The 25,108-nt window shown below is 39.4% G+C and overlaps 2 protein-coding genes across 34 annotated transcripts in view; one reads left to right on the forward strand and one right to left on the reverse strand.

The window, feature by feature from the left end:
* Positions 1 to 1,274, reverse strand: part of LOC135092846 (ubiquitin-associated protein 2-like) — a 138,828-nt gene extending 137,554 nt beyond the window's left edge. For 28 of the 32 annotated variants that reach the window (XR_010263145.1, XM_063991799.1, XM_063991773.1 and 25 more), the window contains exon 1: positions 1,191 to 1,274. The gene's annotated coding sequence lies outside the window, so the exon portion shown is untranslated. Of the gene's footprint in view, positions 1 to 957; positions 1,081 to 1,190 lie in introns of those variants that run through there. The other 4 variants (XM_063991792.1, XM_063991740.1, XM_063991692.1 and 1 more) reach the window with 2 other exon arrangements.
* A 479-nt stretch (positions 1,275 to 1,753) lies between these two features.
* On the forward strand, positions 1,754 to 23,689 carry LOC135092984 (uncharacterized). 2 transcript variants are annotated; one of them, XR_010263153.1, is made up of 2 exons: positions 1,754 to 2,105; positions 13,738 to 15,967. XR_010263153.1 is itself a non-coding variant. In XM_063991811.1 (2 exons), exon 2 carries the CDS (start codon positions 20,939 to 20,941, stop codon positions 23,687 to 23,689), a length of 2,751 nt encoding a protein of 916 aa, XP_063847881.1. In that variant the 5' UTR covers positions 1,754 to 2,105; positions 17,657 to 20,938. The 2 variants fall into 2 exon arrangements, 1 of the variants encoding a protein (XP_063847881.1); XM_063991811.1 differs by lacking the exon at positions 13,738 to 15,967 and adding an exon at positions 17,657 to 23,689.
* Positions 23,690 to 25,108: the final 1,419 nt, after the last annotated feature.

A 25,108-nucleotide genomic window follows, 5' to 3' on the forward strand; every position in this document is an offset into this window, starting at 1 on the left:
CATGTGACAACACTTTATATAATATAGTCAACTGCACAGCCCAAAAATTGAGAGACAGCTGCTATCCCAACCACAAGGAAGTTCTCGGAGGGTGTTTGCCCTGACAGCTAGATAGTAAATAGTTGCATTTAGTGTTTAATGTACCCTACTGCCATGTTGCCAGAAAGCAAACTAATATCAGGTAGTGTGAATTAAGCAAGGGTCCAACAGAAAATGGTCTACATAATGAGTACCATATAGTGGCTTATCTCCCTTCCCACTCTTTAAACCTATCTTAAGCCCCCAAGCTTACCATGCACTTGGAGAAATAAAATGTGAAACTGAAAATTTACTAAAAGCATGTCTTCCTTTACCCACCTAATTCCCATGATCAATGTAAACTAAAGAGGTAGAGAAATGTAGTCTTCAATGAAATCGAAGATAAACTTTTAAATCATGCCCGTCTGGCGCTACACAATAAAATGAGCTTCACACAGGTCCTTTTCACCATCACTTTCCAAGAACATTTTAAATGCTGCTAGTGGCTACATTCACCATATTAAACATGACGTTTTTTTTTTTTTTTTTTTTTTTTTTTTTAGAGTTCATTACCACTCCCAACCAACAAGCCGCTCCGCTAGCCACCAGCCCATCGCACACCCACAAGGTGCTACGCACGTGAAGATGTACCCCGTGGACAAGTTCACTTCCACATTAAGCACCTTACTTGTTGCTCAAGGCAGAAAAATTATAGTGAGGCCCAAACCGTGGTGTTGGCGTTGGAGCAGCAGCCACAGGCCAGAGGCCCAGGCGGGGCGAGGGGTGGGTGTAAACAATGGCCCGTGCCGCCCGGCCCTTCAACACTACATTATTCCCATTAACAAATTTAATATTGTGGCCCACGACACAATTTTCACTGAATAACTGAAGGTCACGTCGGAAAACATTAAATATTGTACAGGCAAGAGTCCGCCTTACCGGACCAGTAGTACACAACACATGCTAGGCGGACGCCATTTGCACCCAGGCGGGTCAGACTCCACAACACCGGTTTCAAGTCTTCTTTTCCAACCACGTAGGCCACCCAGCCTACATTTTCTTCATAAACGATCATCCCTAGTCCTTGCTGTAACAATTCACCTCATGAGGAACTTTAAGTATTGGTTAAAGTAAGAGAAATCCCTCGTCAACCTTCAGCTCTTCATATTTACCTAAGAAAATGCGCTCACACAAGCTCTAGGGTCACGTGACCGTCAATGGCGGCGCGCAGGCGCAGAAATTCTGTGACGTCACACGTTTTCAATGACTCCCGCGAAAATTAATGTCAGAGGGAAACTGAATTATAAAATATAAAAAGTAAACACTCATAAATTTTGCCCCTTCGTGGAATTTCACATATAATTTATCTGTTTCAGCTAATCATATTATTGTATAAATATTTTCCGCTTAATTTCTCAGAACACCTAGACTAGAAAGAAGTATTTGATAAAGTATTTGTGCATGTATTAATTTAGTAATCATTATGTCATGATAATATATGCCTTCATGACCAAAAGTTATTGTAGATATAGTTGCTAAGCTTTAGGAGCTAAAAAAAAGTGTTTGTAGTCTAATAGTAGGCTAGCCCATATCTCTCTCTCTCTCTCTCTCTCTCTCTCTCTCTCTCTCTCTCTCTCTCTCTCTCTTGTAATTCATGTTTTATGGAACATTTTTGTTATTGTAATATTTTGTTGCTGTTAGATTCAGAGAAAAGGAAGTGATCACTCACCTCAGTCATAATATTTGATTAATCCCAAACAGGTGTGCATTGTGCATCTCATGCCTACAGAAGAATGGTGCCATGCTTTAACTCAACACAACGTGATACTTTGAGGAGTCGTCTGTAACTTAATATAATCGGTGCTTTTGAGGTGTGGGTCGATGATCTGGTATTGGGGAAGTGAAGCCGTGAGAGAGGTTGAGTCGGAGCACTGGGAGAGCTGTGCAGTCAGTCATTCTGGATGTTAGTTGTGAGGCAACTTGACTCACTGAATAGTACTTTCACCTTCTGTCTACCTAAGGACAAGCTATTGGAGAATGCAGTTTTCTCTCGTCCAAATCTTGTTATTGCCTATGTGTTAAAGGAGGTATGTAACTGTATATTAGGTGTTTGTTTCTAAAATAGTCTTCGTGGGGACTAGGTATATTGATAATGTTATTCTGGGGCATTGATAACAATACTTGAAGTGTTAAGTATTCACTGATTTTAATTAAGATATGTGTTTAATGGATTCTATAAATAATGTTCATTATCAGAAAAAAACAAAAAAACAAAGTGAACTGGGATTGTTGGCCTAGGTAACTACTGTTCACTATCGGGTGATGTATAGTGAAGGATGTGTGAAAATAGTCAGGGGCATTACAACGGTGTAAGAGGGGGTTATGTTGGTGTATGGTTGCAGGAGTTAAGAAGCCAATGCGACTGGCTGCCAAGTGGAATGTCACGAGTCGGGCCGAGAAGTGTCAATGTGAGGGTTGTATGACTGATCATGTGGAAAGTCCGGTACCAATTCCACTGGTTCTAATTACCAGTCTGATTATATATAGTGCTGGATTGGAGCAACATATATGCTCATTGGGTCAAGAATGTGTAGTGCATAGATGTTGGGAAATGTAAACTGCAAATGTAAACAAGAAGCGAGACAAAGTGGTATATTATGATCCTTGTTGCGTGGCACGGTTTGCTAGAATTTCTGACTACTCCTAGACCCATATTCAGAAACGCTTTGATCTCTCTCTCTCTCTCTCTCTCTCTCTCTCTCTCTCTCTCTCTCTCTCTCAGCGATTTTCAAAGGCCACATAATTGATTAGCCGGATTCTCAAAACTATTTATCCTCTTGATAATGTAAAAATCTCGTTAATTTGTCTCTAGCACCATAAAAACTCGCTTAAAAACTCAAGTCACTTCAATTAGAGCCTTTGGAATGTAATAGAGGTAAGGCGGGAAGTGTTTATGAATACGAGCCCTAGTTAGATGCCTGCCTTTTTGTGTGGTTACCATGAGGCCACAGTATGTTCCCTATGACATCTTACAGTTATGGCGCCCGAACAGGGACTCGACAGGCAAGGTTCTGGTGACCGTTCACACAATAACGAGACAGATTACTGTTTTGCGGTATACCATCAACCATCATGAGTGACCTGAACAAGTTAATTGAGACTGGTAGGGAGACTGGTTTAGAAGGTGAAGATTTGAGTCTGTGCCAAGGAAAGGCAGAACGTGATGAACGTGCTCAGGCAAGAGAGCATCGCAAGCTGAAGAAGAGTTTGAGCTCAAGAAGCTACAGTTGGAAGCAGAGATAGCCAAGAGGAAAGGTGGTCATTTGATAGGAGCGGACTGTGAACCAAAGTGCCTCCATTTAAGAACAATGATAGTATTGATGCCTACCTCTTGAGATTCGAGCGTCTAGCTATAAGTGCAAATTGGAGTAATTGGAGTAAGAGTTTATGGACAATTAGTTTGGTATTACTGCTTCATAGGAAGACACTAGAAACTTATCATTTGTCACAGTGGAAGTGTTGTGTTATGGTGAGGTTAAGGCGACATTGCTAAAATGTTTTTCAATGTACAGCTGTGAACTATTTACAACAGGAACCAGTTTTGTAACTAACTTCCTTAAGAATGAAACTGCTTCACAGTTTGCCAACAGGCTTAAAAACATTAAAAGATGAATAGAACTAGCTGAGTGTAAAGAGACATTTGAAGATTTGGTAGACTTGGTGCTAACTAAACAATTTATGAGTGCTTGTGATAAAAAGATTAGTGTTGTTTTTGAAAACATATGAAAACTTTTGATCAAGCAGTGAGAATGGCAGATCTGTACATTGAAGCCCATGGATGTCAAGAAAAAAGTGCTATACGACAATGGAGCAGGTTAAAGATCATGGAAGAAAATGTGAACAAAAAAAGATTAACTACATCGTGAAGTGCCTAAGAAGCCAAGTGTTCGAGCCAGTGTTGCCAGATGACCTATTTTTTGGCTAAATTCATTAAATTTGGCCGCGAACAGTGTTGTTTGGCCTTAGAGGTCGGTTTGGCTTTAGAGGTTGGGAATTTCTACGGCCGAATCATTTGGCCGATTTCTGGTTGCAGTTTGGTCGAAATGCAGAAAAACAGTGACCAAAAATTCGCCTATTCCCTAAAACAGTTTGTCAGCAGGCCTCCTTCTGCCCATCACCATAGTAACCATACAGAAACCAAATGTGTATGGGTCCCGCGGTACGTATTTCGTGTCTACGTGAGCGAGACCAACACTTCCAGTAATTTCCCTTCTCACCTTCACCATTCAGACGTTTGGCAGTTGTCATGACAAGCGAGTGATTCTCTCTCTCTCTCTCTCTCTCTCTCTCTCTCTCTCTCTCTCTCTCTCTCTCTCTCTCTCTCTGCAGATATCCATTATTTGGAATGTCATGGCCTCTGTGGAATGGAAAGAATGTTATGACAGTGGCAGAAAGTATAATCCATCATGGGAAGAAAACTTTGTGTGGGTTAAGAGGGCAAGTGATGGGAATGAGAATGCCTTCTACAAACTTTGTAAAATTAACCTCACTCCCAAGGCCAGTCGTTTGCCAGGGCACGAAAAAAGGAAAGGACATGCAAGTACAGTGAAAGCTGCATCAGGCAGCAGGGGACTGTGAGAAATGCTCTCTACAAGAGCAAGAAGTGAGTGGAACTAGAACTAACAGTGGCTATTTCATGTCATTGCAATACTACTAGTGTTAACCATCTTGAGATAATCAGAAGAAATGGAAGAGGAAGTGAACTGCAAAATATTCATCTCCATCGTACCAAGTGTACTAAGCTGATTTCTAAAGCTGTCTCTCCCATCTTGGTGGAAGAGTTGGAGGGTGTAAAGATTAAGAAATTCTCTGTGCTGATTGACGAGACAACAGATTTGGCAGTGAACAAAGATGTATGTATTGTAATTAGATACTTCTGTGAATCAAGATGCAAAATTGCCACAGAGTTTGGAGGCTTGGTGTCAGTTGTTGGTGATACAGGCAGTGATATATTCTTAGCACTGAGCACTTGAAAAGATCGGAATGACGCTGTTTGACTGTGTTGGATTTGCAAGTGATGGCACTTCCTCAATGACAGAACACAACTCTGTGTGGTCCAGAGTGAGACAGCAGTCACCATATTGTCAGCTAAACAAGTTTCTGCCACTCACTATCCCTTTGCGTTTGAAAAGGCATTTGATAAGCTATAGGTCTAATCTTGCATATCTTCATGAAATTCCTTGTGGTTTAGTTAGAACATCACCCGCAGAGGAAAGTAACGGATCTTGATGAAGAAAGACGGGGGAACTCCCCTCCCTTTTCAAAAGATTTCAAATACATGTTGGCTTGTAAGAGGAAAGATACTTTACAATATTTTACTAAAACTGGGAAGAACTGCAGGCTTATTTTGCTGTTGTATTACCTGTAGCAGACACCTCTTGCTGCTATTAGGCACGAGAAATCAATATGCTCTAAGAACCTCTTAATAAGCTGTACTTTTACTTTGTCACATCAATTGTCACTTAATTTGTCACAGACTTTGGGAGGCTTAATGCACACTTCCAAGAAACTAAACTGATGGTGACCCACAAGAACTGCTCAGAGAACTGGTTCTACATTACAAGAGTTTGCAAGACAGATTTGTCAATCGAATGGGTAGAGCACTGCCACAGAACAAGGTGGATTATGGTGCTAAATTCACACAGAAGTTGAATGCCTTTATTAAGTAGTCAGAACTATTCTGCTGAAGCTTTTGGTAAGGTATATGAACTCAAAGAAAGATGCTCAAATTTTTTACAAACATTGACTTGGGTCGACAAGAGACTCCCAGTGTCAAAAGACCTCATCAGAGAATTAAGTGCATTCACTTCAAGGAAGATATTGAGCCAAGTAGAATGTATACCATTCATAAATTTACCCTTACCACATCTGCGTACCTGTAATAGATATAACTGAAGAACAGGATAGAAAAAATATTGCACATGGCATGGGCCGAAGAATCTATTTTTGATGAAGTTCCTTTAAATTCTGTATTTTTATTTTTTTTTATTTATCTAGACCACAACAGTACAAGACGTCATCAGGGAAATATATATCTTCAAAGATAAGTCTGACATTATTGCCTTACAGGAGGTAGGGCCACGGGTGCCTGAGCTGTGGGGTTATGCCTCCCACACCTACAGTTGTGGTGACGGCAGTAGTCGGGGGATGGCTACTTAGATTAGACATGGGATTCCGGTTACTTTCAGGGAAATGGGGGTCACCAAGGGTATTGAATTTATTACTGTTTGCTTGCACACCTTGGGTGAAGTTATTTACTTTGTAAACATGTACATTCATGCTGGTGCCTTAAGTGTTGCAAATTTTCCTGATTATGTCCTTGAGGAGCAGACTGTTATCATGGGTGACCTTAATGCCAAGCATAAGGAATTAGGAACCCATCTCACCACTAATGCTAATAGTGTGCGCTGGAAGGCTTTCCTTGACACCACAGATACAGTGGTGCTCTCTGGGGAACATGCACCCACACATGTACAAGGAGGCAGACTTGACTATGTAGCCCTTATCAATATGTCAACATATACTGCCGAAACCCTTCTTCTCAGTCTTTGCTGAGTGACCACTTCACCCTGGAGATTACCTTCCCAGTGCAGTCTGCCCTGGCAGTGCCCAGGAAGTACCTGATGGTGCCACCATCCAGGATGGCAGGCCTCGTCGTCCATGTGATGGCCTGGTACTCTGCCATGAAGGGCTCCTTCACTGACGCAGAGGCACTGTACAACAGACTAATATACACCATTTAGGGATTCATTGCAACTCCAAGGACTCTGGCAAGGACCCACACTCCACGCCACTGGACTTACGCTACCGACCTTGTGTCCTAAGGATGTTCTATATATCTGTTGTATGGTCCCTCATTGACTTCGCAGCCCCTATCTTACTACAGTTTAGTGCCACCCAGCTCCGTCCCCTGGAGCTTGTTCAGAATGAAGCCATGAGAATAATTTTGGTATGCCCAAGGACTGCTCGGATTGAGGTCCTCAGAGCTGAACTGCACCTGCTGAGTATTATGTGTAGGATACAGGAAATTACTTGTTGTACTGTTGGTCGGATGCTATGCATGGGCTCCGACTCTCTGAAGTATCGTGATTCTCGGACTCCTACAACTCCATACCTCAGGAAGATCTTGGGAGTTCTTGCAGGTGTAGGTACAGCTGAGGCCTGTATTAACATTGTTACCGTATTTGATGGCTCATAAGACGCTACTTTTTTCTCAGAAAAAGGGTCAGTAAATTAGCCTGCGTCCAATGAGGCAAAGGTCCAACTTTGAGGCAGTAATAGGTTACAAGTCTACGGCAACAGAGGCTCTAAATTCAAACCACAGATGTCTTTGCACAACTAAATAAAGTCATGATTGGTAGTACGCCACAAAATGCTCTTTCTTTCAAGGTACCAATGTGTAGTATCTCATACTTACTGGTAATCCACATAGACTTTGACCAGTCAGGAAGAATTTGCTTAACCATGCACCACTTCTTCTTGGAGTTTTGTTGGGGCAGTGTAGGTTGTGATGTCACAGCCTTTGATGCCCCAAAGGTGAGGTATCCAATTATAATATTAGACTAGATGTGATGGAGCTGGTTGGATTTGTGGAGAAGGTTCTGGCAAGGTGGAGATGGTGCACCACGTTTTTCAAAACAAACGCGGTCGGTTGCGCTCCGACGTGACGTACTCGGTGACACCGAGTGTGACGCCGTTACTGATTGAGGTAAGACAATAGCCACACTTTCATACAATTAAAATTGAACCTATCTTTTTAACATTCTTGCTTTGCATACATATGAAAAAGATTGAAGCTAGAGAAACTTTTCTTTTATGAAAATAGACTAATACACCTTGAGAACGAATATTTCTTCTATAAAGGAATTGAGTGTCATGGGATAGGCTGGCTTGAGGTGATGATCTGCATAATATTCATGTAATAGCTTATGCAAGAGTGTTTAAAACTTCCAGATTTTATTACACAACATGATGGAGTCAAAAAAACGACACAATTACACAATTGCATACAAGCTACAAGTAATACAATATGCTAAGGAAAACGGCAACAGAGCTGCTGCTAGGCATTTTGGTCCACCTCCAACTGAGAAAATGATTCGTTTTTGGCGAAAACAAGAGGAAGAACTTCAGAAAGCTGTGAAATCAAAACATGGTCTTCGCACAAAGAAAGCTAAATGGGTGGAACTGGAAGAGGAGATGAAGGCTTGGGTTGTTGATCAAAGGAATCAGGGTGCAATAGTAACAACTAAACAAATAATTTTTGAAGCTAAAGAAAGGGCAACTGCCAAAGGCTATGATGATTTTGGTGGTAATGAGGGCTGGTGTTATAGATTTATGAAAAGGAATGGATTAGCAATGCGAACTAAAACAAAAATATCACAAAAAATGCCTATGGCATATGAAAACAAAATTCTTGAGTTTCATAAATACGTTATAAATCTCAGAAAGGACACCCATTTTGAAATGGGACAAATTGCAAATATGGATGAAGTACCACTGTCATTTGATGTGCCTTCTAATAAAACAGTTGATTTTAAAGGTTCTAAGACTGTGACTATTAAAACCTCAGGCCATGAGAAAACTCATTTTACAGCAGTACTGGCTTGTTGTGCTGATGGCACTAAATTACCACCTTTCCTCATATTCAAGAGGAAAACCTTTCCCAAAGAAAGCATTCCACCAGGTATCTTTATTCATGTTCATCCTAAGGGCTGGATGGATGAGGATGGTGTGAAGCTGTGGCTTGACAAAGTATGGTCACGGCGTCCTGGGGGACTTATAAAAAAAACATCACTTCTTGTGTGGGATCAATTTAGGGCTCATTTAACTCAGGCTACCAAGAACAGAGTACACAATCTAAACACAAAAGTGGCTGTAATACCTGATGGACTAACATGCCAGTTGCAACCACTTGATGTTTGCATAAACAAACCTTTCAAGGTGTACATGCGTGAGCAGTGGAACGCGTGGATGAGACTCCCGCAACATGACAAAACACCATCGGGCTTCATCAAGAAGCCTACAATAGCCCAGGTTTGCCAGTGGGTAAAAATTGCTTGGGATAAAGTAAAAACAGAGACAGTGGTGCTTTCATTCAAGAAATGTGGCATCAGTAATGATCTTGAGGGCACAGAGGATGACCTTCTATACGAAGGCAGTGACTCTTCTACTTCTAGTAGTGATTCTGGTGAGCTTGAGGAATGCAGTACTGATGACAGTGACAATGATTTTGTAGGGTTTGGATGTGAATAAAAATGCTACAGTTGTGCTAAGCAAATTTCAGAATGAATAAAATCAATTTATTTTCATGAATTTGAATTAAAAACTCTTTAGTTTTGTTGTGTAAGATTTCAGAATGAATAAGATCAATTTATTTGCACGAAAATTTATTTGAATTAAAAAAAAGAATGAAACACTTCAGATTTGGTTTTTTACTTTTGTAACTTCTAAGAATAAAACTAATTTATTTTCACGGATTTGAATTTGAATAAAATGTAGTAGGTAAACTATAGTAATTTGTGCAAGGTATTCAAAGTGAATATTATGAATTTGTTGTGATTTGAATACGAATTAAAAGATACAATTGTACTAAATTTTATGATGAATGAAATAATATTTCAAGTAAAATACACTTTAGAAAATAAAGTTAGTAAGTCTGCTTTTACACATCCTTTGGCTTTGAAAATGTACTAAAATACTGCATAAGAATTACATGTGAAAGATGCTAAAAAATAAAGTATGAAAAAATTTTATTATCACTGTAGTCCCTCAGTTAATGGTGCCGCCAAGAGCTAGGTGCAGTTAATGTTTACATTCAGCTGAACCGCATTAAGACTGAAACTCCCCTGCTTACCACACCTTTTGGGCACTAGAGGCTGTGACATCACAGTCTGCATGGCCCCAACTAAAATACCAATAAGAAGATTGTGTTTACACGTCAGCAGGATTGGTACAATCTTGTCTTTCAATACCCTCAACCGAACCATTACGTTCTGGCTTTCAAGGCCCGCAACCTTACCAAGATTTGACTCCAGAAATCCAACCAGCTCCACTGTATCTAGTCTGAAACACTACCTGTATACCACACCTTTGGGACGCCAGGCTGTGATGTCACGGCCATCACAGCCTCAACAAAACCCCAAAAAGAACAAGTAAGCTGCTAGCATAAATTAAACTTTTAAATGCTGAGTATTGGTATCTAATAGTGATCTAAATGCACGTGAGAGTCTTCAAATGTCGCTTGAATTCCTTGACTTCATATCGATAGCCTAAATCTGTTAATTTTTGTTTTTTTCTATTTCAATACATGCCAGAACTGGGTGCGTCTTATGAGCCCGTGCGTCTTATGAGCCATCAAATACGGTATGTCACTGCTCCAACCTGTTTGGAACCCTCACCATGTCAGTGTTGATATTCACTCACTGCATCAGCCCAAGAGGAACTGGCACCCCCATGTGCTTCAAGACATGTTCATGACTAAATTGTCCAAGTACCCCCACGTTCAGGCTATTCATGTTTATTGTCAGTCAATGGCAGCAGGTCTGGATGTGGGCTGTTCATCCACGACTACATTTCAGCCAATCACCACACCGACACAGGTTTCCAGGTGGCTCCCTGCACACATGCCCTCCACTAGAGTAGAACTGTATACTGTTCTGGAGGCACTCCATATTGTGGTGCCTCTCCATAAGGATGTATTCTTCTTTGTTGACAATCAGGCTGCACTGTATGCTTTCCAATCTACCTCCCCCATGGACTGTGATCTAGTTAATGTGTGATCTAGTCTTGATCTCATCCACGCCCTAGAAGGTGCTGGTGCCATGGTTCACTTCACTGGATACCCTCTCATGTGGGTATCCTACTTGATGAAGATGCAGATCGCTTTGCTCAATTTGCCCCTCAGGACGACACAGAGGACCCGGGCGCTGAGTACACTCTAGGCTATGTTAAGAGTAGCATTAAAGACTTTGTACATAGTAGCATTAGTGATCAGTTGGAGCTTTGTTGCCATAGGGGCAGTGGCAGTAGTCTTCACTATGTACGTGTCTCCCAGAGCCGTGCTTACAGCTGTGGAAGACACACTGCATCACATGATAGGGTGGCAATGAGGCTCAGATTAGGCCATAAATACTTTTGGGAAGTCGATGCTTCTCCTGGTATATGCTGTGTTGTGTGCTGCACCAAGGGGACACACTCTGTGTCATTATATCATGGAATGTCCTCTCGTTGCTAAATTTAGGCTGCAAGGTCAACATGACTTGTATACCCTCATTGACCATTTCTAAGACTCAGCCACTCTCAGGGCTATACTAAAGGAATATCCTATGTTTGCTCACAGACTCTATTTATGCAATAAGGTGTGCAATATCTGTATTTATTTATTTATTTATTTATATTCTTGTAATGTATACTATATTTTTATATTTTTGATACTCTACCCTTAAGTCTTTGCCCAGGGGGTGGGTGGCAAGGTCCGTCCTCCTCCTTTGTTGTATTTCATTATTAATGCAACAATAAATGTATCAATCAATCAATCAAGAATTATCTGATTATGCCCAGGTTTGTCTAACAACCCCAGTCAGCTACGCGGTGGTCAAAAGAATATTTTCAACGGTGACTAACATAAAAATTAGCCAAGAAATCGTCTTCATACTGACATGTCGGATGTAATCATATGAATTCGCTCGCATCTTCAGTTCCAAGGCAAGTGGTGTAAAGACTTCAAGGTTACAACTCGTACGCTGGAGCTGTTCAGCGCTGTGAACATGACCCTCTGGACTACAGACCAGCAAAAAGAAACAGATGATGTTCTCACATACTTCATCTAACATCAGTGCCTTGCAAATGGGAAGTCTTAAGATATATTTCCTTATTCATGAATTTGTCTATGGGGCTAGGTAGCCAATATAAAACCATGTTGGGTCATATATTCGGTACGTGCCTTTATTTTGCATTTGTTGCGGTGAAGTGTTTTACTGCCTATAATATTTTCACATTTGGCTGAATTTATCTGAAATTTGACCGGAACTGGCAAAAATTTGGCTGATTTGGCTGTGAGTTTGGGTTATTTCATTGTCAATTCGTGTCGAACATCTAGCAACCTTGGTTCAAGCATGTTTTGTGTGGGGAAGGACTAATGCCACTAAGGGGCTGGATTCACTAAAAAGAGTTCCGTTTTTCCTTTTTCTTAAGTCCCAAAGAAATTTGTATCTATGGTAAGGCCGATTCAATAAACGCTTACAAACTTTTTTTAGCTCGCTGAGAAGTGAAGAACTTTTCAGAGCCCCATAAGGTTTCGTAACCCGGACCTATGAGCGCCTTTTTTCCAGTACACAACCCACAACATAAACACAGACGAAGCCAGAGGTCACAAGACGATTGAAATATGGAACTACTGGTGACATTAGCACATGAATGTGGCCTGAGAAAGGAAGGAATCTATATATGCAAATGCAAGTGGTATTAACACATGAAAGTGGCTTGAAAAGGGAAGGAGAGTGAGCTATGGATATATAAGTGGCATTACCATATAAGATCGGCCTCAGGAGGGAAGAAGATTGAGATATGGAAATATAAATGGCATTAGCATATGACAGTGGTCAGAGAAAGGAGAGGGTATTCAGAGACCCCTTAAACCCTGTTGAGATGCATAGTGGCAGGCTTCCACAGTAAAATAGTGGTGTGACAAACTGGAACCAACAGATATTGCCTATGTGACAAGAAGATCGCATGCCACCTGTCCACACACAAGTGCTTGCAGCATTGCCATTCTATACAAATGGAAGTGTCTATAGTTTTGTGGGAGATTTGTGGACTCAGTCAAGCCGAAGATTCATCAATGGGCAGTTTGATGAATAGCATATTCTTTGTAGATATTGAAGTGATTTTTAGAAATTGGGCCACCACCCAAATCATCCTTGCACTTTGTAAACCCCCAGTAATTTTTAACTAACCATTCAGTAATTTGCTTTCCCTAACTAGAATGAAAATTTTCACCTAAATCATCCTTGCACTTTGAAGACCCCCTGTAATTTTTAACTCACCATTCAGTAATTTGCTTTATCTAACTAGAATGAAAATTTTATGTATTTACTATCTAACCCAACATAGCATTATTACGGTGTTTTTGTGTGGCCCCTCCTCACAAAAAAAAGAAAAAAAATACTCCACATTATTGTCTATGAACCTTTATATATATATATATATATATATATATATATATATATATATATATATATATATATATATATATATATATATATATATATATATATATTATATATATATTGGAGCTCACATTACAAAGAATGATGAGGCCTATATCATTAGACAGGTAAAAATTATGACACATGGTAGATCCCATTTTCAAATTAGATAATTTCATATCTAGAAATAGCTCTTATCCTTCATATTACACCACTCATGAAAAAAAATCAACATTTATATTACTCAGTTGATGATCCACCATGATGAAAACCAAAACTCATTAAACTAGTTAATAATAACCATTACATTTTGACTTTCCTTTCTTGTGTGCTGCACCATTCCTTCTTTTATTTCATTTGGGGAAAAAATTACTCTCAAATTCCATGTTCTTTGCCAAGCAAAACTTGAAAAACGTACTGTATAAAAATTTTACATCTCTTGCTTTTGTCCTAGGAGACTGCCTATAACTCTTGGAACCCATCCTGATAACACCTGCTGAGCCTGCAGAGCAGTAGTACAACAGGAGCCATGCCAAGACGTGTTGTAGAATAAACTTTTGGCATCCTCAGAGTTCAAATGCCTTCATTGGGATGGAGGAGCAGCAGCATAATAGAATGAGCTGGAATGATGTGCAAGTTTTGCACTTGCTTGTAAATTCCTGCACATCCATTGCATAAATAGAAGAATTAACCTTGCAAGAAGGAACTGTAGGTGATGATGAACAACATCCACACACAGATGCTGGTAATGTTAATATTGGGCATGGAAGGGTTACAAGATGAGAACTTGTCTGTCAAGTATTTGCACTTCACCACTGAAACTTGGTATATTGGGTAGTGAAAGTAAATTCCCATGTAGCTACTTAAGAATGTTGTGTATTATTATTGTAGGTTGTTTTTTTCTTTCAGTAGTTTCATTGATTTCATACACATTGGTAACTTGAATTTCTCGTAGTTTCACATCTAAATATGAGAAATAGCTGATATGATGATCTTCAGGTTGGAATTAGTATGGGCTTAAATATTTTCTTTCTAGTTTCACATCTAAATATGAGAAATAGCTGATATGATGATCTTCAGGTTGGAGTTAGTATAGGCTTAAATATATTCTTTCTATATTTTGTGAAGTTTTGTAGTATTGCAGATGTAAGAAAAAAGAGATGATATCTAATGTGAATCAAAATAAATATAGTGAAACCGAAATATTTTGTGATTTTTCTGCTTGAAAATATAGTTTTAGCATAATAAATTTGCTGCTATATTTAAGAGACCTGCATTACAACATTGGTACTTGTAAGATATTATAAACTAGCAGAATAGGCAGAAATAGAAAAAGAAATGAAATCATAAAAAACATTTTTAAAGATGACTTATTCTATATTTGCACTTAATTTGCACTTAATCTTATAAAAAAATTTACTGATCAACATCCACATATAAATAAATTATTGACAGCATCCACATGAAAAAGACATATAAATGATATTTTATCAATAAATTATTGAGCAGTATATATTAGAAGCACTTAAGGATATGTAAATTATTAATTAGAAGAAGATATATCAGTGTACCCAGGAAGTAAATTTCCTTTTAAACAGACAAGTTGAATGCTACAGCTATTTTTCATTATTCAGCTTCTGCTGAATTCTTTCTATCTATTTACATTCAGTAACATTTTTTTTGCAGAAAGCCCCCAGGAGTTATCCAAAAAACAACAATTCTTTCTATTTTCCCAGAGGAGTTATCCAAAAGACAGCTGAATTCTTTCTATCTATTTTAGATACAGTATTTTTTAGCAGAAAATCCCCAGGAATTATCCAAAAGACAGATTGTTATATACAACATCTTGTTCTAACATATCCAGGCAGAATGAGGCAATGGGTGTCTGCACCTCATAATACATGAGGGAGTTGGCTCATGATTGGTCAAGTGTTGAACTACGGTGGGAGACGTGATCCACTGGGACCACACTTTTTCTGCCAATGAGGAAGTGGATGATGTCTTCCATTCATAATTAATTTTTGAGAGAGAGAGAGAGAGAGAGAGAGAGAGAGAGAGAGAGAGAGAGAGAGAGAGAGAGAGAGAGAGAGAGAGAGAGAGAGATCCTTTCCATAATAAACAAATTTTTGACTTCCTGCACTGAAATTAAAATATTGCATGCAATAAACTACAGGTTACACTGATAAAAAGGGATGTTGCTCCTAGTAGCACAAAGATTCCAAAACTGCCTCTGCAATTGTTGTCGTAGAGGTTGACTGGGACACTATACACCCCTCCATACTATCCTTGATTTCCTCCTGAGTTTCTTAAGATTTCAAGTGGAAGAGGGTCAGTCCCATTCCTTAGGAACCTGACACAAGACCTTCCATCCAATGGAGTTTTCTTGAAAGACCTGCCAGTGAGTTTTCTTGGGGTTAAGGGCTTGAGGGTGCTGTGTCAAGTTTTACACTATTGGGGCCTGAATCCACTGTTGTACTATCGTGAGTTGTACCCCAGTTGTGCCTAGTTGTGATGTTTCAGGAGTACAGCTATACACATGCTCAATTATCAGAAAAGGTTCTGCTTCTTCAACTTCTGCCACTGAAGCTTCTGTAAAAGACTGAAAAATAAATCAAACAATTATCTTCATGGAGAGAGAGAGAGAGAGAGAGAGAGAGAGAGAGAGAGAGAGAGAGAGAGAGAGAAATACAATCCTTTTGCTTTCTATTTCCAATGTAATGTTTTTCATTATGTTAATAATCTGCACAACTTGTTTTACCTCCCACTCCTTAACAATTATACAGTAAACCTTGAACTGTCATAAAATATGAACAAGGAGACTGAAGACAAACTAAATTTCTTTAAAAATGTCTGATGGCTGTATGCTACACACATTTTATATTTAAAAATCTAAATACGGTACACAAAAGAACAGTTTACAAACCTTAACCATCTGATTATCCCTGATGGCAACTGAAGAAACTGATCCCTCCTTGGACTTTTGGAATGAAAACTTACAGGCACTTCTGCTTCTGCCCACCAATGGCAAAGTCCAATTAATCATTAAAAGCCAAAGATTAAATTCTCTACTAACCTTACCATTGTACTTCTCCACATTAAGTAATGAGAGATCATTATTGGAAAAAAAATGGAAAAATGGCAACAGGTAATCCACAAGTACCTAATATTTTTGTGGTACTAATAATAGCCAAATGATGGAGTTCATTATTAGCCTTATATCACATGTCTTTTTAATCCCCATGAGTGCAGCATATGTACACCTTTGTCTTTCATGTTTCTTTTCTTTTCAATACACATTTTGCCAGGTGTATCAAAGTTAATGCCATTTAATCTACCATACTCGCAACATAATATATAACTCCATCACTATAATTTTACTGTAGCATTTATCCCTATACTGTTGCTATACACAAAATAGTTACTTGTTAACCACAACACTAACATTATATTGCTCTAGTCAGATCAGCAACCCATTGTTATGTTACATCACATTATATGAGGTGCCTGTTCATCACGTTATGGATGATGTGGTCATGCTTACCTTGTTATTGTTGCCATTAGAAAAAACAGACCAACAACCCATAAAAGCCACTTCAATGCATCACTAAATTTCCTTTCACTTGCCTACACAGTTCATCCTACAACAGTAGTGGGTTCAGCTGCTCTGCTCATTTCCTGTCTTGCATCTCCAATTTCCTTCTTCACAATGGAGCGAAAGTCATACAATTTCTTTTCACTACCTCGGTCCTCCAGGCTTGGGAGACATTGTGGAGGACTTCAGTCACGGCTACAGGTGTGTTTCTTGGTTTCCTTGGTGACTCTAGTGTCATCCAGCTTCCCCATTACTACACTCTTCCTCTCAAGTACTTTTTGCATCATGACAGACATTCCTTCCTAACTATACCTAGACTGGCATTCCTTGGGCTCCATTGACACTGCTGTCTCTTGTATCATGTGATTATGATGCAACATTTGTTTTTATTAGCTTGTGATTGGCTTGTATGTTAATAGTGTTGCTATTAGCTGAAGGAAAAATGTCAACAATGTACATCATCATCTACTGGCAGAAGTGTGAAACAGAGCTAAGGAAGAAAATATTCCAAGATGGCAGACTTCAGAAACATTTGTGAATCACTTACGGGAGAGTTTGTATAGAGTTCTTATCTTTCTGTTCATAAGAACTTCTTAAATTGGGAGTGTTAGTGAATCCCAGCCAAGGACTGTTATCACAGATATGGAAACAAACTGAAAGAAAGTGGTGGTAAAGGACATGCCATGGATAAGGCATATGTTGCATTTAAGACGTCTTTTTCATTTCTTTGCAAGCGCCTCGGAAACAGGCATTTTCTGACCGATACATTCCTTTTGTGCAGGTCTCCTGGGAGCTTTGGAACCTTACAACTACCCCAGGCTGCAAGCTTTCTAAGGGCTTGTGAGAATTGCGGGCAGGCAGCAGAGTGAAGCAAAAGACAGCCACTCACTGGCAGTAGTGCAAACATCTTAGGTGAAAACAAGCCAGTGTGCATGTGTTGTTTTAAATAAAAATCTCGAACATACAGAATTATCTGCATACAAGTCAGTCATCAGTGAAACCCATTATTAAAAATGTGTTGCGTGAATTGTTTCAGATTAAGTGAATGATAACATATGCTTACAATAAGCTTGGAACAGTCAAGCCTTCCAGCAGCATGCAGCATTCTGGCAGGGCAGGTAAAGGTGTCTGAATGGCCTTCCTGGCTTGAGCCACAACTTCCAACACATCATTGTGTTCAGGTACAATGCCATAATGACTGATACAACTAACTCACGGTAAAATACTCTGCAGAGTGGCTTGTATTTGTGCAGGTGATGAAGTACGACAGGCCTGAAGAAGTGATACATGGAATAGAACATTCCCTTAACATGGCGGAATCTGAACAGCGGGGCAAGGGATCTTGCTGTCTCCCCTGTGAATGACCTGTGACCTGAACAGCTGCTAGACCTGCTACCTACACCAGTTTCCCCTTGTTCCATACACCATATTTCGTTATATTATAATATTATAATACTTGCATTCTGTCTAGACAGAAAAGGATAATAAATAGGGATACCTAAGAAATGAATGCACCCAAAACACAGAAATAGTGTGCAAATACCAGCAAAGAGACACTCACATTTTATTTCATAACTGCAGTACATACAGTACCATGTAGCAAGTTTTACTAATAATGTTGGCAACATCAGGCACCATTTTGACCTGGAATGTCTTAACAAGGCTACAGCATATTACTATATGCTTGCTCTTTAAATGTAATAACCATTAAACAAGAATAACTAATGTGTCTGCCTGTCTCTTTCCTTCAATCAGGAAAAAAAAAAAAAAAAAGAATTGGCCCTATATGAGTACGTTTATTCAACTGACAATATCACAAGGCCTGGAGGACCAGCAATTCACTTCTAAATAGCATAAACTCAGGAAGCAAGTGGTTAAGGCTGCTGCGGTCTCTGTGAGGGACACATTGCCAATGAACTGTATGACAATTTTTCTTGTGAAGCATGCCAGGCAGCTCCACTGGTTTGTTCTTCAGTGGTCAAGTGGGTGGAGCTCTAAGGAGCTAAAATTCTAAGCCCTTGTGAGAACTGAAGAAGACACCTTAAATGGTGGACTAAATGTGTTGGAAGGAACAGTAAAAGGGGAAAAGTTCAAAGTGTTACATGATTAACTATGTACCATTGTCTTAGTGAAACAGTCTCTTGTACCCAGATCGAAACTCACTGGGAAAGTGGTGAAGTTGCAAATGGCAAACAGCAAAGTGTGTACATATTCTGAGGCAGAAATTAAAGCAGATACACCATTCTTTTCTGGTACAACTGTGGTAGCTTCCATGAGTAAACCTGTGTATGACCTTGTTATAGGACAGATTGAGGGTGTTACTGATGATGGAGATCACAGTGTTAGTGCAGCTGTAAAAGGACAACAAAGTTTGGAGATGTTAAGAAATCAGGTAAACTCAAAGTGAAGGATGCTATCAAAAGTGTAAATAGTCACGAATTCATGGTACAGCAACAAAGTGATACAACTCTGGACAAAATGAGAAAGTATGCAGACACAGGCAAAGTATTTCATAAGTCAGATGGAGAAAAGCATTATTTTGTAATAAATAAGGGTATATCGTATCATAAACTTGTAGGTGATGGGTGTGTTAGTGAGCAACCGGTTGTTCCATGAGATTTAAGGAGAGCTGGGATGGAGTTGGCACACTCATCAATAATGGGTGGACATTTAAGATGTAAAAAGACATTGGCTAGAATTCAGACTAGGTTTTTTATGGCCAGGTGTCTCTGCTGATGTAACAAGATATTATCACACCTGTGATGAGTGTCAAAGAACAGTTGATAAGGGAAGAGTTCCCAAAGTGAAGTTAGGAAAATGCCTATAATACAGGAGCCATTTCAATGGGTAGCGGTGGACATAGTGGGACCACTGGAGCCATGTGCTTTGGATGGGTCTTAATATATACAGACAATGGTAGATTATGCTTCTAGATATCCCAAGGCTGTAGCTCTTAAATCCTGTGACACCAACAATGCAGCAGAAGCATTACTAGGTATTTTCAGCAGGGTTGGGATACCAGAAAAGATTGTCAGATTGTCAAGTTACATAAAAAAAAATGCAAGTTTTTTTCAGACAGCTGTCAAAGGTTTTACAACAACACCATACTATGCTATGTGTAATGGGTTGGTGGAAAGTTTTGGTCTAGACGGTGGCCAAGATATATTAACCCAATGCTGTTCACATATCAAGAAGTACCTCATTCAAGTACCACCTTTTCTCCCTTTGGCCAAGATATATTGTTACTGTATGTAAAGCGTATGTACCTCATGTCATTATTCCTCGGCATTTATAAGTGAAATGTTCAATAGTTTTCTATTTGCATGAAAACGTGTAATATGTGTAAGTATCAGTATTTAATGCTATATTAAGCACCGAAGCCGATGCTCACTTGTTGGTAGTGTGGGCAGGACAAAGGTCAGACAAAGACGGGCAGGATGGTGACCGAGGTAAATACTTTAATTTTGTAGTAAAAACTGATTGTCATAGTGCCAAGTCAATTGCATGTATTGTTAATGAATATTGTAATATGTTGAAAGTGTTTAATATCAGTGTATAATGTTATTTTGTAAGAAATTGAGACTGAGAACTTGTTCGCAGTTCTTACAGTCATGCCTACCTCATCAATAAACGTCAGAGAGAGAACTGCCTTTCCTCGACCCTACGATGATGGGTGTGATCAGTAAAACAGATCACCTGAGAGTCAATTGATGCCCAGCCGGTGCGGCTACAGTAAGAACTCGACCTACAAGCAAGAAATTGGCTCCATGTGAAACCGTAGCAAGAGTGAGTCACAGGACGAGGGGACGCTGACGTAAGCCTAAAGGTTGACCTCTGAGGCCCCGGGGTCAGCTCTACCCTTGACGACAACCACTCCCTTCTACCCACTGTGCCTCGCCACCATTTTGTAGAACCCATGGTCACAGGCAAGAAAATATAATAGTATGTATGTGCACTGAATTGAGTAGCCTAAGTGAAAATTACCCACAATTAGCTAGTATTAAGAGTGGTAATTTAATTGCTCTTTCAGTGTCTCAGTATTGACACAATTAAGTTGTTAGATATGTCTGATACTGAGGAAATTAATGCCATAGATGGCCTTAGGGAAGGTGAGGGTGAGCAAGTGGACAGGGATCAAACTTGTATTGAAGAAGTTAGTGTCAGGGAGCGAGTGCCAACCGACAAAGGAAGGGAATATCAAGTCAGTGTAACCAAAGGAAGAGCAGAGTCCTGTAAGCGTAAATGGAGCAGTGTTACCAGCAAAATTAAGAAAGGATTAAAAATTGTAATTAGCCCCTTTGAATTAGAGCCCATGTCAAGTGAAGTAATAGAGGCATTTCATCAGTATTATGTGGAATACACAAAGCTGGTGGAACTAGAGCCAGAAAGGTCAGAGGAGCTAAATGAAGAGCTGGAACACAATCAACAAGTTCACCATGAAATATTAGAAAGTATAGAATGTAAAAGAAAGGAGTTAAAGAATGACAGAGGATCAATTTGTTCTAGCAAATGGTCTAGACATTCTAGAGTCTCATCTACTTCATCACGTTTATCAGCACAAAGAAAGCAAGAAGTAGCAGCAAAGGTAGCCAGACTTAGAAAGGAAATGGAATATCATGATAGTTTAGCAGAGGCAGAAGTTATGTTAGTTAAGACAAAAGCAGAGGCAGAAGCAATGTTCTCAAAGAAAAAGAAAGAGAGAGATTTAGCAGTTGCTAGTGCAGAACTTAATGCTCTTAGCTTAGTTGAAGAAGAAGTAAAAATGCTTCCAGGTAATGATGAAAGTGTAGAGAAGCAAAGTTATCTTCAACAATACATAGAGTCACAAAATGAAATGAAAGCACAAGCAATTGCAAATCAACAAAGTGACAATGCCATGCCTCACAAATATGTTACATTCCATGACCCACAGAAACCTTCTTCTTGCAATAGAGATAATGAATTGATGACAAATGAAGTACATGGACAAATATTTAGTGAACCTCAGGTAATAAATCTCAACCCTACAGCTCAAAGTCTTGTACCAAGCTCTCGTAGACACACTCATAATGTCAACATGTCTAATAATGTGAATAATGTGAGACAGAATCATCAATCCTTTTCCCATCCTGGGGGAACCTTTGCAATCAACATACCTGATCCCAAGTGGAGCCTCCCTCCAATAGAGCCTAACACCTTTGATGGAGAACCCATGGAATTTCCAAGTTGGTTGAAAAACTTTGAAACTTATGTAGAGTCTAAAACTTCTATTGGTAAAGAGAGACTTGCCTACATAGACAGGTATACAACTGGTGAGGCAAAGGATGCCATTAAAATGTTAATGCACTTTAACTCTGATGCTGACTATGTGCAAGCAAAGAAAATTCTTAGTGATAGATTTGGAAACAAAAGCATCATAGCTGATGCTTACACAAAAAAGTTAATGAATTGGCTACCAATCTCTCCACATAATGGTCCAGCATTAACAGCATTCTCAGATTTTTTGAAGTGCTGTTTAGCTGCAATGAAACACACTTCTTATTTGTCATTTCTAAATGACCCTAGAGAGCAGAGAAAGGTGCTAGCAAAACTCCCTGAACATGTTGTTCATGACTGGAGAAAGCAAGCGATGATATATCTTGATACTAACAGTAATAACAACACTTCTAGTAGCAATGAAGAGCACCACCCACCCTTGGAAATGTTATGTGAATTTGTCCAGAAAGAAGCAAAAGGAGCAAGCAATCCATTTCTTTCCTGGAATTCAGTAAGTAGGGAAGTAAATGATTGGATCAAAACTCAAACAAGGGCAACCAATTGGAAACCAAGGGAATCAAACATCATGACAAAGAATAGAGGGAGTAGAACTTTCATGGCTAAATCAATTGAGGAAAAACCAATGTGGTCATTCCAAAGTAAAGTAAATGTACAAGCCAACAAACAGTATCCCAAGGACCAGGAAAGGAAAGGACGATTCTGTCACTACTGTGCAAAGGATCATGATTTAGATGATTGCAAGGAATTTGCCAAACTTGATGGTAATACTAGGTACAAATTTGTAAAAGAAAAATGGTTATGTACAGGGTGTCTAAAAATGGGTCACAAAGAAAAGGATTGTAGAAGAAGGAAAGTTTGTAAAGTATGTCAGAGATACCATCCCACAGCTCTTCACAATGATGATATGACAAGAACTGAGAGCCAAAAGGTGCCAGCACAAGCAACTCAGCCTAAAGATGATAAACCCACAGTAGTAGCAAATAAGGTCAAAGTTACAGAATCAGTGACACATGACATGCACACCATGATAGTTCCTGTATGGTTATATCATGTTAGTAATGAAGCGAATAAAGTTTTAGTGTATGCCCTGCTGGATGAGCAGTCTGATGCTTCATTCATCAAGGAAAGCACTCTGAATAAATTGGGAGTTAGTGGACCATCAGTGTCACTCAATATCCACACAATAAGTGGAAAACAAATTACTGATTCTATCAAAATTCATGGACTTAAAGTAAGAGGTTATAATGAAGAAGTGGAAATATCAATCCCTTCAGCATATTCAACAGAAAACATTTCAGCTGGACGGAGTCAGATACCAAGGCCTGAGACTGCTTGTGACTGGCCCCACTTAAAGGCAATCTCTGACAAACTAATGAAATATGACCCAAACATTGACATAGGACTTCTCATTGGTCTTGATTGTGCAAAAGCTATTATGGCAGAAGAGCAAATAGCAGGTGATAGCAAGAAGCATCCCTATGCCCGTAGGACAGAGCTAGGTTGGGGATCATTGGTAAAATCTCACCCCATTCAAGTCCATTGGAGGATACAGTGGTAGTCTACAGAACAGTGACACAAGAAGTAGAAATCAATGAAGAAAAGAGGGTTAATTTCTTAGTGGTTCCTACTAAAACCAAAGAGATGATTAATCCTTCTCAAGTGAGAGATATGTTTGAACTTGACTTCAGTGATAGAAAGTCAGCTGACACTCCATTATCATATGAAGATAAAAGGTTCATGAGTAAGATGAAAGAAGGAGTACATCAGCTGAAGGATGAGTTGCCCCTTCCTCTTAAAGATGATAACGTCAAGCTTCCAAACAACAAACTATTAGCAGAGCAGAGACTCAAGAAGTTAAGAGCTAAACTTGAGAAGGATAATCAACACAAAGGTGATTACAAAGTGTTCATGGATGATATGATTACAAAAGGTTATGCAGAGGTTGTACCGACAAAGGATTTAGTTAGGAATGATGGTAAGGTCTGGTACATTCCACATCATGGAGTCTATCATCCGAGAAAGCCAAAGAAGTTGAGAGTTGTCTTTGACTGTAGTGCAAACTACAGGAACCAGTCATTAAACAGTCACCTGTTACAAGGCCCAGACCTTACCAACAAACTTATTGGAGTGTTGTGTAGGTTTAGGCAAGAAAGCATTGCACTTGTATGTGATATAGAAGCAATGCACCATCAAGTGAAGGTCAACCCAGAACACAGAGACATGTTAAGATTCCTTTGGTGGGAAAATGGTGATCTTAATAATGAGATAGCTGAATACAGGATGACAGCTCACCTGTTTGGAGCTACTTCATCTCCAAGTGTAGCCAACTTTGCTCTTAAGAAAGCTGCAGATGACTATGGGTGTGGATCTGATGCAGCCAAGTTTGTAAGAAACAACTTTTATGTTGATGATGGTTTGAAGTCAGTAGCTACAATGGATGAAGCTGTCACTCTTATTCAGCAGAGCAAAGAATTATGTTACAAGGGAGGTTTTAACCTTCCTAAGTTCTTGTCAAACAACAAAGATGTATTAGCTGCAATTTCTCCTCATGAGAGAGCAGATGGAATTAAAAGTTTTGATTTTAGTAAGAATGAAGACACACTGCCTATAGAAATAACTTTGGGAGTTGAGTGGTGCATAGAATCTGACACATTTCAATTTAGAATAAAGCTGAAAGACAAGCCACTCACCAGGAGAGGTATTCTGTCAACAGTGAGCTCTATATATGATCCATTAGGTCTAGTGTCACCTCTCATACTGACTGGAAAGCAAATTTTACAAGAATTATGTAAGAATGCAGTTGATTGGGATGATGAGGTGCCAGATTATGTCAAACCTAAATGGTTAAAATGGAAAGAAGAGCTGCACAAACTAGATCAGTTAAAGGTACCTAGATGCTACAAACCTGATGACTTTGGGGAAGTAGAAAAGGTTGAACTCCATCACTTTTCAGATGCCTGTCAAGAGGGATATGGCC

Source organism: Scylla paramamosain, chromosome 3, assembly GCF_035594125.1.
Source record: "Scylla paramamosain isolate STU-SP2022 chromosome 3, ASM3559412v1, whole genome shotgun sequence".
Lineage (NCBI taxonomy): Eukaryota > Metazoa > Arthropoda > Malacostraca > Decapoda > Portunidae > Scylla > Scylla paramamosain.

Bases quoted from the DNA above. Each gene is read 5' to 3' on its own strand.
- LOC135092984 (XM_063991811.1), top strand. From the start codon at position 20,939: ATGTCTGATACTGAGGAAATTAATGCCATAGATGGCCTTAGGGAAGGT.